This window comes from Rhinatrema bivittatum, chromosome 6 (genome assembly GCF_901001135.1).
Source record: "Rhinatrema bivittatum chromosome 6, aRhiBiv1.1, whole genome shotgun sequence".
Classification (NCBI taxonomy): Eukaryota; Metazoa; Chordata; class Amphibia; order Gymnophiona; family Rhinatrematidae; genus Rhinatrema; species Rhinatrema bivittatum.
Window position 1 is genome coordinate 131,068,836 of NC_042620.1, and position 17,207 is coordinate 131,086,042.

The following is a 17,207-nucleotide window of genomic DNA, read 5'->3' on the forward strand; positions in this document are numbered from 1 at the left end:
AAGCCAGTTGGTGTGTGCCTTTAACTGAACCACTGGTTTACTCGCTCATCTACCTTTTTTTGAGGTTTTTAAAAATATTTGGTCAGCGCACAAAAATTCTAACTTATTAAAGTCCCACCATTAGACAGCACTTCATAGCAAAGCTGCAGCAAAGGAAAATATAACAAACTTATCTGAAAAAAAGTGTGTTCTCTCCCAAACAGAGAGGCCTGTCCACATTTGATCCCGGGAATTGGTGGGGGCTTATTCATTTGGTGTTCACATTTGAAGGTGATTGGTTACACCAGAGCTTTAATCATTTAGGATTGCCACAGAAGAAAGGGGCTGGACATTATCCAAGCAAGCTATTCCATGTTTTTATTTCTACTTCCTTATCTAAGGAATTCTGGAATATATTTCTCACTTGGCAGTTGTAGAGTAGGATTTGTGGATACGTGGTACAAACACTGGTTTAATGCATTTTACTATGAACATTTTGGAAGGGGGTGTAGACTTTCTATAGCCACTGTCTGTATCTGTGTATATATGCGTGCTAAATCTCAGAAAATCAGTTCAGTAGATTTTGAGATAATTGCGCATTTGCATTAGACCCATAACCTTCCTCAAACAAAGTAATTTATACTGCATTACAGAATTTTATGTTTATAGTTTCAAGTGTTTTTTTAAATATTTTTATTCTTCCTGAGGCCAGCAGGGAAGATTTTTGTGCCTTGCTGCATGCTTCAAGATTGACCCCAGATAGCCAAGAGCAAAGTAGACTTTTTTTGGAAGATTGTTTTCTAGTTCTGATTTTAGCTTAAAGTGTATATAATTCAGTACAAACTTATTTAAGAAAGGTTATGGGGCTAATGCAAATACCAACAAACCAATAGAGCAAGTTACTGCACTTCACAAATATCCCAGCAATAAGTGCAGAAAAGGAATTTAGTCCAAACCATGAGGGTTCATCAAAGCTCTACAGAGCAAGTAGATTTTTATTCATTTTAGGCGGCAACTCCACAATTTTAGAAAAGCAACAGATTAGAATGCGTCCCCCGACACGGTCCCGTGTTTCGCCGAGGGCTGCTTCGGGAGGGAGCAAGAATTTTCAAAAAACACTGTAAATAAAACATACACTGGTAAGGACATAGAATGGCAAGTAGTCTCAGGAACGGGGGCAACTGTGATTGGCCCCGTCTGACCATGTGACCTGTCAACCTGAGTTCGCGCCAACTCCGTGTGGTTTAAATGCCTGTCTGCATCTAAGATGGACGCGCTCCCTGCCAATTTTGAATTCCTTCAGGATTCAGGTATGTGTATAATCATTTGTAATCTATGTCGACTACTTGCCATTCTATGTCCTTACCAGTGTATGTTTTATTTACAGTGTTTTGTGAAAATTCTTGCTCCCTCCCGATGCAGCCCTCGGCGAAACACGGGACCGTGTCGGGGGACGCATTCTAATCTGTTGCTTTTCTAAAATTGTGGAGTTGCCGCCTAAAATGAATAAAAATCTACTTGCTCTGTAGAGCTTTGATGAACCCTCATGGTTTGGACTAAATTCCTTTTCTGCGCTAATGCAAATACCCAATTATCTCAAAACTTACTGAAGTGATTTTCTGAGATTTCGCACACTGACCAATTATTGTGACTAACAATATAGTAAATTTCAGAAAGAAGCTTTTCTTGATGAAACTGTGCAGAAGCGAATATCACAATTTAACATAACATTGTTTTAATCATAATGTGACTCTTGAAAGAAATCTAGTTATGCTAACTGATCACGTTTTTTGGCTCGCATCAACTGCAGCTGTGAAGATACTGAAAACAAAACAATAAATCTTTACCTTCCAATAAGAATGATAAAGGCCCTTAAGGGGAAATAATTACTGAAGAAATCTCCATTTACAAGGCACTTAACTAGCAGTTAATGGCTTTTATAGAAAGGGTTGAACACAAGAGTAAATGCCTTGTAAGTGGAAATTTCTTCAGTAATTATTTCCCCAGCTGGAAGAAATGAGAACTCAAGACTTGGCCGTTACTTTTAGGATCCTGTCTCTCTTTATTATCAAGAAAAAAAAAAGGAAATCATCACATCACAATTATTAAGTCTTGTCTTATAAGGCTACTCAAGCCATGTGCTCTGTTTTAATCAATGGATATCATTTAGATTTCCAAGCCAAAAGATGTAATTGCCCATTTCCGTATGTCCTGTTATCTCCAGGCTGATAATTTAGCAGACTTAGTTTAAAGGGCTACTCTCTCCATTTTCTTCAAGGTTACCCATATTCTGAATGTGGCATATGGCGTGGAAAATGTCTTCCCTAACCACTTTGTATACAAGAGCATTTCTGTGCTGGATCTACCTGAGACAGACATTACATCTTATTTCCCAGAATGCTTTAGTTTTATTGAGCAAGCAAAGGTTCAGGTATGTGTATTATGCCTTATATTGGTCAATTATGTAAACCTTTTTAGCTTACTTGGTATTTTTTGCTAAGCAGGCAAGAAAATGTCTCAAATGAGCCTTTTCAGTATGTTGGTTTATTTCTTTATTTATTTTTTAAAGAACATTCCACATCCATTGTATCATATGCTAGGACACCAGTTTTATTATGATTGCCAAGGCTGTATTTTCACAACCCGCCTATTTGCTTCCCTGTGGTATAATAAACTGATACAAGAAAAGATGACTAGATTACTATACAGTGTTAACATGTCTTATCTTATAACTTCTGCTACTTTCGTTTCTTTTCTTCCAGTCTTCAGTGATATTCTCTGAGTTTACCCCCTTCCAGACTTGTCTTTTCTCAGTGTTTTCTTCTTTTTAGGTATCTCCCCAACATCCTCACTAGTAAACACGGAAGCAAAGAATTAATTTAGCCTTTCTGCAATGGCCTTATCTTCCCTAAGAGCCCCTTTAACCCCTCTGTTATCTAACTGTCCAACTGACTCCCTCACAGGTTTCTTGCTTCGGATATATTTTTTAAAGTTTTTTTATGAGTTTTTGCCTCTACGGCCAACTTCCTTTCACGGTGGTGGGGCCGCTTGGCAATAGTGATCATAATATGATCAAATTTGATTTAATGACTGGAAAAGGAACAGTGTGCAAATCCAAGGCTCTCGAGCTAAACTTTCAAAAGGGAAACTTTGATAAAATGAGAAAAATTGTTAGAAAAAAACTGAAAGGAGCAGCTACAAAAGTAAAAAATGTCCAAGAGGCGTGGTCATTGTTAAAAAATACCATTCTAGAAGCACAGTCCAGATGTATTCCACACATTAAGAAAGGTGGAAAGAAGGCAAAACGATTACCGGCATGATTAAAAGGGGAGGTGAAAGAAGCTATTTTAGCCAAAAGATCTTCATTCAAAAATTGGAAGAAGGATCCAACAGAAGAAAATAGGATAAAGCATAAACATTGGCAAGTTAAATGTAAGACATTGATAAGACAGGCTAAGAGAGAATTTGAAATGAAGTTGGCTGTAGAGGCAAAAACTCACAGTAAAAACTTTTTTAAATATATCAGAAGCAGAAAGCCTGTGAGGGAGTCAGTTGGACCGTTAGATGATCGAGGGGTTAAAGGGGCACTTAGAGAAGATAAAGCCATCGCGGAAAGATTAAATGATTTCTTTGCTTCGGTGTTTACTGAAGAGGATGTTGGGGAGGTACCCGTAATGGAGAAGGTTTTCATGGGTAATGATTCAGATGGACTGAATCAAATCACGGTGAACCTAGAAGATGTGGTAGGCCTGATTGACAAACTGAAGAGTAGTAAATCACCTGGACCGGATGGTATACACCCCAGAGTTCTGAAGGAACTAAAAAATGAAATTTCAGACCTATTAGTAAAAATTTGTAACTTATCATTAAAATCATCCATTGTACCTGAAGACTGGAGGATAGCAAATGTAACCCCAATATTTAAAAAGGGCTCCAGGGGCGATCCGGGAAACTACAGACCGGTTAGCCTGACTTCAGTGCCAGGAAAAATAGTTGAAAGTGTTCTAAACATCAAAATCACAGAACATATAGAAAGACATGGTTTAATGGAACAAAGTCAGCATGGCTTTACCCAGGGCAAGTCTTGCCTCACAAATCTGCTTCACTTTTTTGAAGGAGTTAATAAACATGTGGATAAAGGTGAACCGGTAGATATAGTATACTTGGATTTTCAGAAGGCGTTTGACAAAGTTCCTCATGAGAGGCTTCTAGGAAAAGTAAAAAGTCATGGGATAGGTGGCGATGTCCTTTCGTGGATTGCAAACTGGCTAAAAGACAGGAAACAGAGAGTAGGATTAAATGGGCAATTTTCTCAGTGGAAGGGAGTGGACAGTGGAGTGCCTCAGGGATCTGTATTGGGACCCTTACTGTTCAATATATTTATAAATGATCTGGAAAGAAATACGATGAGTGAGATAATCAAATTTGCAGATGACACAAAATTGTTCAGAGTAGTTAAATCACAAGCAGATTGTGATAAATTGCAGGAAGACCTTGTGAGACTGGAAAATTGGGCATCCAAATGGCAGATGAAATTTAATGTGGATAAGTGCAAGGTGATGCATATAGGGAAAAATAACCCATGCTATAATTACACGATGTTGGGTTCCATATTAGGTGCTACAACCCAAGAAAGAGATCTAGGTGTCATAGTGGATAACACATTGAAATCGTCGGTTCAGTGTGCTGCGGCAGTCAAAAAAGCAAACAGAATGTTGGGAATTATTAGAAAAGGAATGATGAATAAAACGGAAAATGTCATAATGCCTCTGTATCGCTCCATGGTGAGACCGCACCTTGAATACTGTGTACAATTCTGGTCGCCGCATCTCAAAAAAGATATAATTGCGATGGAGAAGGTACAGAGAAGGGCTACCAAAATGATAAGGGGAATGGAACAACTCCCCTATGAGGAAAGACTAAAGAGGTTAGGACTTTTCAGCTTGGAGAAGAGACGACTGAGGGGGGATATGATAGAGGTGTTTAAAATCATGAGAGGTCTAGAACGGGTAGATGTGAATCGGTTATTTACTCTTTCGGATAGTAGAAAGACTAGGGGACACTCCATGAAGTTAGCATGGGGCACATTTAAAACTAATCGGAGAAAGTTCTTTTTTACTCAACGCACAATTAAACTCTGGAATTTGTTGCCAGAGAATGTGGTTCGTGCAGTTAGTATAGCTGTGTTTAAAAAAGGATTGGATAGGTTCTTGGAGGAGAAGTCCATTACCTGCTATTAAGTTCACTTAGAGAATAGCCACTGCCATTAGCAATGGTTACATGGAATAGACTTAGTTTTTGAGTACTTGCCAGGTTCTTATGGCCTGGATTGGCCACTGTTGGAAACAGGATGCTGGGCTTGATGGACCGTTGGTCTGACCCAGTATGGCATTTTCTTAAATTCTCTCTTAGCCTGCCTTATCAATGTCTTACACTTAACTTGACATTGCTTATGCTTTTTCCTATTTTCTTCAGATGGATCCTTCAAATTTTTGAACAGTTATTTTTGGCTAAAATAGCCTTTCACATCACCTTTTAACCATTCCGGTAATCATTTTGTGGAATACATCGGGACTGTGCGTCTAGGATTGGTTTTTTTAAAACAATGTCCATACCTGTTGAGCACTTTTAACCTTAGCAGCTGCACCTTTCAGTTTTTTTCTAAATATTTTCCTCATTTTATCAAAGTTTCCCTTTGAAAATTTAGTGTTAGAGCTGTAGATTTACTTAATGTCCCCCTTCCAGTCATTAGTTCGAATTTGATCATGTTATGATCACTGTTGCCAGGTGGCCCCACCACTGTTACCTCTCTCACCAAATCCTGCGTTCAACTAAGAATTAAATCTAAAATAGCTCCCTCTCTCGTTGGTTCCTGAACCAATTGCTCCATGAAGCAGTCTTTTATTACATCCAGGAATTTTGTCTCTAGCAAGTCCTGATGTTACATTTACTCAGTCAATATTGGGGTAATTGAAATCTCCCATTATTACTGCACTGCCAAATTGGTTAGCTTCCCTGATTTTTCTTAGCATATCATCATCTGTCTGACCATTTTGTCCAGGTGGTCAGTAGTATACTCCTATAACTATACTCTTACCCAACACACATGGGATTTCTACCCATATAGATTCTACTGAGCATTTAGTCTCTAGTATGATCTTTATCCTGTTGGACTCTATACCCTCCCAGACATAAAGTGCCACACCCCCACCAAGTTGATACTCCCTATCATTGCAATATAATTTGTTCCCTGATTATAGCAATGTCCAGTTGGTTATCCTCCTTCCACCAGGTCTTTGTGATGCCATTTATGTCAATCTCATCATTTACTGCTATACACTCTAACTCTCCCATCTTACTTCTTAGACTTCTGGCATTGGCATACAGAAATTTCAAAGTGTGTTTTTTGTTTGTATTAACAACCTGCTTTTCAGTTGATAGGGATAATTTGGAAATCTTTACCTCAGGTGATTTTTTACATATAGGCAAATGGACTATGTTTGCTTTCATTGGAACCTCTCTGTTGGGATGCCCTAACTCTCCTGTTTCATTAGTATACTTCAAGGATGCATTCCTCTGAACCATGCACTTCCGAGTGACTGTCTGCTTTCCCCCTTGTTCTAGTTTAAAAACTGCTCTATCTCCTTTTTAAAAGTTAGTGCCAGCAGCTTGGTTCCACTCTGGTTAAGGTGGAGCCCATCCTTATGGAAAAGTCTCCCCCTTTCCCAAAAGTTTCCCCAGTTCTTTAGAAAACTGAATCCCTCTTCCCTGCACCATTGTCTCGTCCACTCACTGAAACTCAGGAGCTTTTCCTGCTTCTAGGGACTTGCATGTGGAACAGGAAGCATTTCAGAGAATACCACCCTGGAGTTTCTGGATTTCAGCTTTCTACCTAAAATCCTAAATTTGCCTTCTAGAACCTTTCTCACTTTATCCTCCGACCACAACCCACCTCCCAACTCATTATTTTCCATTCATCCCATCCCCATCACTCTGTCATACCCTCTTGGTCATTTTCTTTTAAATACAGGTAGGATGCTGGCTTTGATTTCTACTGTCTCTGGTGCTGGTGCTGCTGTTGCCACTGCCACCTGCCTTGAACCGACTGCAGCGGCATACCTAGAGTTTTTGGCACCCCTCCCCCCAAATATATAATTTTAAAATTTCCTAAACAGCAAACATCAAATAACACCCAGTAATTTAAAGCTAATAAGGATTTTAAAAATCCCCCACTCTCCATACCTGTCACCCTGAGATTGTCATGAACTGAGGGTATACGCACACACACAGAGACACAAATGAAATAGGCTCCCTCTCTCTCTCGCACACCCTCTTTGCCCCCCCCCCCCCCCCCTTTAGTAATTCTCTAACCAACTGCTCTCTTCATTCTCCTATTTACTTCAGTTGCATAAAAATCTTTAGGCCAGTTGACCTCCACTCTCTTCCTCCTACCACTCGGCTCGGTTATCCAGCTGCTCCCTCCTCTGGGACTGCCCAATCGCTGCTGTCTGAATCTTCATCTCACCGACTCTCTGCTGCTTTCTATCTGTGTTCCTAGGCAGGGTTGGAAACATTGTTTTGTACGTTTTGGCAACACCAAAAATCTTTAGGAGTATGGGAGGAATTTCCTTTAAATTTTTTTTTTTTTTTTTGTATTTTTGCTTTCCCTATTCCCTCTCGCTCAATTACTCTTTTTCTTTTTCTGCTTTTCCTTTTTAATTTTTTTTTCTTCCTCTCCTCCATCCTTTCGTTTGCTACACAGCCTGGCAGCATTGGGTATCCCCAGGCTGCAGCAGTTGTTCCTAGGCATTATCTGTAGCAATAACTCTTCCGAAGTTGGCACCAGATGTCAAATCTTAGGTACATGGGTGACCTGGCACACAAGGTTTTTCCAACCTTGGTTCCAGACACTATGCTTTTGATACTTGCTAATTGTTGTGCAGATCCTGGAACTACAGATGGACATGGAGGTAGATAAAAGGTAGTGGGAGGAGGATACAGGAAGCATCAATCAGGTTGGCCCAGAGGAAGAGGCAGCTATGCTTGGTAGGTGGAGAAGGCGTGTGGAGGTCTATCTGTCTAAGAGCTTTTCTGCGCCAGCAGGAGCCAGTAGTATTAAGAGAATGGTGGGTCTGAGGTAGTTGGCAACAGGAACCAGAGCCAATGTTGGAGATGGAGGGAAAAAGTATCTGGTATGGCAGTGTGCTTCTGATGTTAATTAGATAAATGTTTCTTTCATTTTTTTCAATTTGGGGATGACGGTTTATCAGTTATTTATTTATTTATTTATTTACGGGTTTTTTATATACCGGGGCACGTAAGTAACATCACCTCGGTTTACATTCAAACATTAATTCAGCATAGTGTTTTAAACCAGAAGCCCTGTTTATAATCCAACCCAGTCTGGACCACAGTACACATGGAAGAGACTTTGCTGTGGCAGGGAGCAGAGACCTGGAGGAGACTAGAGAACGAATAGATATGTACTAGAAGCATGGTTTGCTTGCAGACTCCATGTGTGAATAGTCTGACACTAGTGAGCAGGAAAATGGTTTTACAGTACCTGATGGAAAGTATTAGGTAGAATTGTCTAGTACTTTTGAAATGTAGATGAACCAGGTTAAAAAGACAGGACACCACAAACTTACAGCCTGTATGCTTGTAGTTCTAAGTTACTACACTATTTTAAAGTTACTTTACTAAAAATGATTTTGTGGACATTGATAGTCAGTAGATCAAGTTTTCTAAACAAATATGAAAAAAGCAGAACCTATTCATATGATCAAAATTTGCTAGAGATTTTCATGATCCTGCTGTTCATTATTTATCACCTTTTAGCATCATGGAAGCTTATATGCACTAGCAGCTTTTAGTTTGTTTTGCTTCTTTTAATGGTGTCCTTTTTCACTTCTAGAGTATCCTTTTGTAAAACACCTGTGTGATTGTCATTGAATGATTCCACTAGGTGTCCAGTGGCCTTAACATTTAGAAATAAGTTTCCACATTATTTTTAAATGAGATGTACCTTTCAGAAAAATTAATTGAGGCCTTCTTTTTCTGTTGATAAGCAGGCTGAATTACCCTGATGTCTGGGAATGTTCTCCTGGCGGCTCGACGCAGAAACTCTCTCAATACAGAGCTGTGCTCTGTGCGCCTACACAGCTGTTCCCGCATGATTACCCGACTCTTCCCAGTTTTAATTTGTCTCGTGCAACTCACAGATGTGGCAAATACTCTCTTGCACCTTCTCTTCTATATTTTTTCTTCTTTCTGCACTCTGTGTACCCCAAACAGCACTTTTCAGTGCTACTTTGGTTCCCAAAGCCACAGGGTTTAAATATTGCCAGTATGGTAAGGTTATGTCCATCCAGATGGACACAACTATTGCTACCTGGGGCTGGACCACGACCAGACATCCTGACTGCGGCAGGATGTCCCCAAGGGCTGAAAAAAATCGCAAAATTGAAGAACAACTCGTTAATTATACAGGTTATTTTACATAATTTTATTAATTACAATGTTAAACTATACTATATTATTTATTATCATTATGTTAAATTGTCATCCAGTTATATTGTTCCATATGTGCCACTGTTCTATGTAAAGCCCCTTATCTCTGTTGGGCAGTTTATCGTTATCTGTAAACCGGAGTGATTTGTAGTCTCTATAAGAACCTCGGTATTTAAAAATAAATAAATAAATATGCCCAACCTACCATTCCACACAGTCATCCCCAGCACAGAGGCTGAAGAAACCAGCAACAGGTAAACAAGTAACATTGTTAGAACTGGTTTTGAAGCAGGGCCGAGTAGAAAACTCACTAAAAGAGCCGAGCAGGAAGGGTTACATGGTGCGTCATGTAAATCGAAAATTGCGGCTCTGGAATCAATACCGTCGAAGAAAGCGTAACACGATGCAGACTGGTGGTTGACGCATGAGTCACAAGGGTACTTGACACACAAATGTGTCCGCAAAACGACCAACGGCATATAGTACATAACGCAGTATGGAGCTTGACACAGAACTAGACACTGATGCAAATTTCATCGAAGTTTGTGTTGAAGGACAAGAAAAAGGATAACCGCTTGAGACTGGGCTGTCCCTCGTTGACACCTTTACTGCATAAAAGACATAAAGGTAAAGAACAGGCCAAGGTTGGTTCTCAGGCTCCATGCTTTCCAGATCCACAGGTGGTCTTCACTGCAGAGGAACTTCTGGGGTAGGATGATTCTCAAGTGGATGTCCTAAGGATTTCAGCAAGGTCTTCCTCTCCCTTGTCTAGGGCCAGTGTCTTTACAGGCCTATTGAAAGTGTCCAAACGTAAGCATGAATGACTTCAGCTGCAGGAACCCTGGTTAAGCAACATAGATCCATGTAGATCTGTATGTCCAGTCATGTACGCAGTCACCAGATTACTCCATCCTTCTGGCGGCGCTGCAATCAGCTAGGAACAGACAGGTGACTCTCTGTCTGGGAGTAAGGGACCAGCAATTTCAGCCCTACAGAGGACAGACCGGCCTTCTGTTCCCAAGGTAGGTGAGACTGTTTTGCAGGCTATGTCCCAGATTTCGGACATCCTATGAAACTATTTTGCGTCTGTGCTGCCTCAGACCCCTCGGAGAACCACCAGAACACTCCTCACCTCCCGAGGATTTAACATATTCGAAATTTATTGAGAAGGTGGGACTGAGACAAAAAAGCTACCCAATCCAAGGGCATCAACTCAGAGCCATGGCAACTTCCATAGCTCATCTTAAAGATGTACTGATTCTAGACATATGCAAGGCAGCTACTTGGTCACCTCTGCATACCTTCATGGCTCATTACTGCCTCCATCAACAGGCTAAGTCAGACGCAGCGATGGGAGAGGCAATATTGCGTTTCATAACTTTAAACCTAGGCTTTCCACCGCTCTAGGCGGGTTCTTTCGCACACCAATTCTCTCAACCTTGAATCACCGCTTGGAGTCTGGCGGAAAGGTGTGCTCTAGAAACCATTAACTGGAGACTCCCAGACAGCATGGCTAGTTCAGCCTCTTTATGGACCAGAAAAAGCAAGTTTGTTTACCATAAATGGTTTGCCATAGATAGCAGGATGAATTAGCCATGCATCCCCACCCTCCTCCCTGGACAGCCCTTTACTCATTCTATCTCTGCCTGGTATTTCTTCTCTGTTCGCTGCATGTGTATGCTTTGTATTAACTGAAGAGAGTCGGGTAATTGCGCAGGAACAGCTGCGCAGGCCCACTGAGCACAGCTCTATATCTGTTGAGAGTTTCAGCGTGGGGCCGCCAGGGGGACGACCCCGGACAGCATAGCTAATTCATCCTGCTATCTACGGAAAACACCATTTTACAGAAAGCAAACTTGCTTTTTCTTTGTCCAAAATTCAGAGGTTCAAGAAACGATTTTGGTATCTGAGGGTTTCCTGGCAGCTCTGACAATTTTAATCCAGATTTAGTGAGCACAGAGCATGAGTTTCTGGGCCAGGATGTAAACTGATAACTTTTATCTGACTAAGAAGCAGGAAGAGTTTGTACATGTACTGAAAACCAGTTTAGAACAGTCGTATGCAATTTCTGGTTTAGGCACTGATAGGTTAAAGTCTAGCTTAAAAGATATTAGTTATTTACAATGAATTTCTGTTTATCTTCTATTTTAATGTTTGTAAATGTACTTTATAGAAAAACTGCGTTTTCTAAGGCTGAGCTCCACTAGTGCACTTTAAGCCAATAGTAATTTCCTTCCCATTCTGCTACACAAATTCAGAATGATTGGGGTTTATCTCTCACTTCCAGCAGATGGAGGTAGCTCACAAGACTTTTTTCTGTGACATAATCATCACTATTTAAATGTGTTGCAGGTCACTTAAAGCTAGTATTCTCTGCCCCCAGCAGATGGAAGACATACTGGTGGTATTTCCATAATGGTTTTTATTTATCTTTTGAGTTAAAATAGCTCAAATAAGTGCAGCTTTATCTGCAACTTATATAGCTGTCTGTAGGGCCAGGCATCTGTATGATTTGCAAGCCTTGATGCTGCCAGCTCCCAGTCCCACTGAGGGTCTAGGTAGAGCTTGAAGGGGAATCACATTAAGGATTTAAAAGAAAAGGATAAGAAGAGGATTTTCTAAAAGTTACAGTCTCTCCTTTTATTCCCTCTTCAAATTTTTCTCTCAAAAAAAAAAACCAAAAAAAAACTTTTTCCTGAGAGCTGAGGTAAGCTAATGAAAGTTAATTTTGATTTACAGTGACTGCATATTAACTTTCCCCAAGAGAATAAGTGTTTAAATCTTAAAAGCTCCTTTTGTTAATAATGTACAGTCGGGGTGAAGCAGCTGTAATCTCTCCTGCAGTGGCAGACGAGCCACGGGTGCAATCAGCTCTGTCCAGTTTGCTTCCATGATGAAAATTACTTGAGCTGTTTTTACAAATTGCTCTGACAAGCGACAAGGAACTTTAGAGGTCAGGAAAGGTTCCTCATATATTCCCTGGGCTAAAGAGAGAGACAGCTGTTAATGATGGAATAGCGGCCATACTAAAAATGACCTGCATAGTTTCAGCATGCCACAGGCAAACAGAGAAGAAAATACTGAACCTCTAGTTTTAACTGGTGAGATCAATCAGGCATTGGATTTAGATGTAGATACTAACATGCCTGCTACTGGAGAAATCTCCCCAGAATCATTCAAATTCCTTCATCAGGCTTTTTGTGCTTTACAGAAGCCTAGTGAAGGAACATTTTCTTTGCTTCATAGAGGGGTAGATTTTTTAAAAAAGCGCGATCGCGTACTTTTGTTCGCGCAGCAGGCGCAAACAAAAGTACGCTGGATTTTATAAGATACGCGCATAGCCGCGCGTATGTTATAAAATCCTGGATCAGCGCGCGCAAGGCTGCCGATTTTTGGGCAGCCTGTGCGCGCCAAGCCGCGCAGCCTGCCTCCGTTCCCTCCGAGGCCACTCCGAAATCGGAGCGGCCTCGGAGGGAACTTTCTTTTGCCCTCCCCTCACCTTCCTGTCCCTTCCCCTACCTAACCCACCCCCCCCCCCCGGCCCTATCTAAACCCCCCCCTTACCTTTGTCCCTAGATTTACACCTGCTAGAAGCAGACTTAAATCTACGCACGCCAGCGGACTGCTGGTGCGCCGTCATCCGACCCGGGGGCTGGTCCGGAGGCCTCGACCACACCCCCGGGCCGGCGCCATGCCCCGGTCCCGCCCCCGACACGCCCCCTTCAAAAAACCCCGGGACTTAACACGCGTCCCGGGGCTCTGCGCGCGCCGGCAGCCTATGCAAAATGGGTGTGCGAGGGCCCTGCTCGCGTAAATCCGGGCGGTTTTACGCGAGCAGGGCTTTTAAAATCCGCCCGAGAGGGTATAAGCTACAGAACAGCTACCAAATAAATTCTTTACCCTTTCAAAAAAGAAAAAGGCTTTCACCAGATACAGGTGGAGTAGGTTTTTCTCAGTCCTCTGAGTCTCCATTTATGGCATAGGTAAATTTTATAATGCAACCCAATAGTGGTAAATCACATTATATTATCCTCAAAATATTTTCAAAAGAGATTTATTAAATTTATACAAAAGACTGTCTATATGACAAAACAACAATATATTGCATCAATAAGGTGCACAGAAAATTCCTATAATCCTTTTTTAAAAACTTATCAAAACATATCAACATTACACCCAATCATACATCAATCATACCCACATCTCTATACCTGTCACACAAAACACTCATATTCCAACCATCAAATTTAACACCCATTACAATCCCCCATGTCGAACAAACCCTCCCATATCAAATGAACCACAAAACATATTTACCACCCAACTCCCATTTTCCACCCGGTTCTCGGACCCCTATCATTTGATGGTTCATGTGATATGGGAGGGTTTTTGTATAAATTTAATACATTTAATTGAAAATATTTTGAAGATTATATAATGTGATTGACCTCTGTTTGTTGGGTTTCAGAATCATTATAATTCAGAGGGGTGTTACACTTTTTGTATTTACCTGAATGACTAAGTTTTAGCCAGTGAGCACTGATATTCAGCACTGGCCAGATCAGACTAGTCAGAAAAATAGCTGTCCTAAAGTTACCCAGGTATATTTGCTGAATATCTGGGTAGAAATACCTGGATAACTTTCCTGCTCACCTGCCCTCAGTGTTATTTTCTAGAAGCAGATTGAAATGGATAACAGACATGAAGTTCGGATAACAGAAGTATTAATGACTTAATATTTGTTTTTCTTTTCAAGAATGGAGTGGTACTTGTTCACTGCAATGCAGGGGTCTCTCGTGCAGCAGCAATTGTCATTGGGTTCTTGATGAAGACTCAGGAACTTAATTTTGTTCGAGCCTTTTCCTTAGTGAAAAATGCAAGACCTGCTATCTGTCCAAACCCTGGCTTCCTGGAGCAACTCCACAAGTACCAACAGTGCACCAAAAGGCAACCACATGGAAACTCAGAAGATCCTGGTACAAGAGATGTGACTGATTAAATGTGTAAATATGTGACCCATGCACCTGGACTCAAAAGTGCTGGATAGTCCTAAAAGCCAGTTTCAGGCAATTTCTTTAATTGCTATTTAGCCCTTTTGCTGTTGTGGGGGGTATGAGACAGGCTCTCCTGGATTCTTGTTCATAGGTGAGAGCCCTACCTGTGGGGAACAGTGTAATATTTTGCTTTAAGAACCATAGTATCTTGGTTTCGAAGATGTCTGCTTTCAAAAAATCAGCAGGTCACATACTTCAAACAATATCATAATTCTTATACACATCATCTAAAACATAGCATAAGCTTCAGTGCAAATTACTTCTTAGAGATTATTTAAAAATGAACAAATTGAAAGTAATTCCCAGTCTGAGCTCTGGAAGGTGGTACACTGTTGAAAAATATAGGTTGTCTTCTGGCCCCAAGCATGTTTCCACCTCTTTGCAGTCCAGGATATCAAACTAATAAACCGGTTATCTGGATAGACATTCATGGTTTGTGTCAGTTCTTTTCAATTAGCACTCCTGCAGAATTGATAGGATTTTTGGAATTTGTCAAGAACCAAGTCCTAAATCCTATATCTAGGAATTTGTCTCCAGAAACTACTGCAATCTACACATTGGTAGGCCTAACACAACGGTTATCAGAACTGAAGCAAAAGAATTGAACTGAGTTAATCAATCTTTCATTAGGAACAAGCTTCTGCAGCTTTTCACTAATGGTCAGACCAATGGTCCATCAATCCTGGTATCCTGTTTCCAACAGTGGCCAAGTCACAAGTAGCTGGCAGGATCCAAGGGGTAGATAGATTCCAAGCTACTTATCTCAAGAATAAGCAGTGGATTTCTGCAACTCTCCTTTAATAATTAATGGACTTTTCCTCCAGGAAATTGTCCAAACCTTTTTTAAATGCAGCTATACTAACAGCTTTCACCACATCCTCTGGTAACGAATTCCAGAGCTTAATTATGCATTGAGTAAAAAATATATTCTCTTATTAGTTTTAAATTATTACCCCCTCAATATATTTCTGCTGATGAAGTACAGATCGTAATCCCAATTCAGAATTCAATTGAATCTACCTCTAAAACAGCCATGTGTCTATCAATCATCAAATAACTGTTAACACACATGAAATTCAATCTCAATGTCAACAAAACTGAAGTTATAATTCTCCACAGGAGACCACTGTCCACCAATATGCCCTCATTAAAATTAGAAGACAAGTCAACTAAAATAGACATCGTAACCCATACTCGTGATTTAGGTGAAATCATCGACAGTGAATAAAAAAAACACATTTCTACCAAACTCAGGGGGTCATTTTTCAAAATGCGGTAAGGCGTTTTCGCATGCGTTAAGGGCTTATCGCATGCGAAAAGCCCCGTTTTCGCATGCGATAGGCCTTTAACGCATGCGATAAGCCCTTAAACGCATGCGAAAACGTGTTTACCGCATGCGATCGCACCATATCGTATGGTGCGATGCAAATTCCAAAAATAGGAGGAGTTAGGGGCGGAGAGTGGGCTGGGTTAGCCTCTCTGTGAAGAGCTATCGCACAGCCGTAACGCCGATTTTTAACTACACCTCTTTCAAATGCGTTAGGCTGTGTGATAGCTGCCGTGACCGTGCGGTAAGGTTTCATCGCCATTTGCGATGTCTCCCGTAAGTACGATTTCAGCTGAATTGACAGCTTCAGAGCCTGGGGGGGGAGAGAGAGAGAGAGACTGGCCATAATATCATGGCCCATAGGCAGGTATTTGTATCCCTATGGTAGGCCCACCTAGTAACTCGAGGTGGGGATTAGGTAAGAGTGTAGGGGGTTAGGGACCACTTTGACATTCTATGTGACACCTACGAATAGAACAGGGGTTCTCTTGTGAAGATTTGCTGGCCTTCGGAGTGAGGAAACTCACTCCAAGATGAGATTTGGGCAATGGTCTCTCAACCTAGCATGATGTTACCCAGGTAGAGAGTCCATCAAGCCAGGTTGAGAGAACCTTGCCCCACATCATCCTGTGGGGCAAGGTTCTCTTGCCCCACAGGATGATGTGGGGCAAGGTTCTCTCAACCTGGGGATACAAATACCTGCCTATGGGCCATGATACAAATGCCTGCCTATGGGCCATGATATTATAGCCAGTCTCTCTCTCTCTCTCTCTCTCATCAATAAAAATGGTCCCCCAGTGGTTGAATGCAGGAAATACAACAGGTCTGGCACGTATCGCAATTTGCAGTAACTTAGCTCTTTGCACAGGTAATTAGCGCAAATTGCGATAAATGCTATATTAGCATAAAACATGCCCCTTTTGCTATCGCATGCGGTACTTACCGCATTTTGATAAATCCACCCCTCAGAGAAGGATACAATAAACTTTTAACTCTGATGCTTAAAACCACTTTTAACTCAGTCCGATTTTAGAACGGTATTACAACAATTGATATTTGCAAGCACAGACTACTGTAATGGAGAAATTACATACCTGATAATTTCGTTTTCCTTAGTGTAGACAGATGGACTCAGGACCAATGGGTATAGGGTACTCCTGATAGCAGTTGGATGCAGATCAGATTTCAATCTGACATCAGCCCTAGTACATATACCCCTGCAGGAAGTGCAGCTCTTCAGTATTCTCCTCGAAAAGCATGGGGGATATATGTGTGACTGAATAATTTGAATAACTTGATTAACTTTATAACTTGGTTAACTTGATTAATTTGAACTG

The 17,207-nt window shown here is 41.0% G+C and overlaps 1 protein-coding gene across 4 annotated transcripts in view; it reads left to right on the forward strand.

Annotated features, from left to right (window-relative positions):
* Positions 1-14,969, forward strand: part of DUSP19 (dual specificity phosphatase 19) — a 29,767-nt gene extending 14,798 nt beyond the window's left edge. For all 4 annotated transcript variants that reach the window (XM_029605948.1, XM_029605947.1, XM_029605950.1 and 1 more), the window contains exons 4-5: positions 2,258-2,410; positions 14,246-14,969. In XM_029605948.1, coding sequence (XP_029461808.1) covers positions 2,258-2,410; positions 14,246-14,488 — 396 coding nt within the window. In that variant the 3' untranslated portion in view covers positions 14,489-14,969. The remainder of the gene's footprint in view (positions 1-2,257; positions 2,411-14,245) is intronic.
* The last annotated feature ends 2,238 nt before the right edge of the window (positions 14,970-17,207 follow it).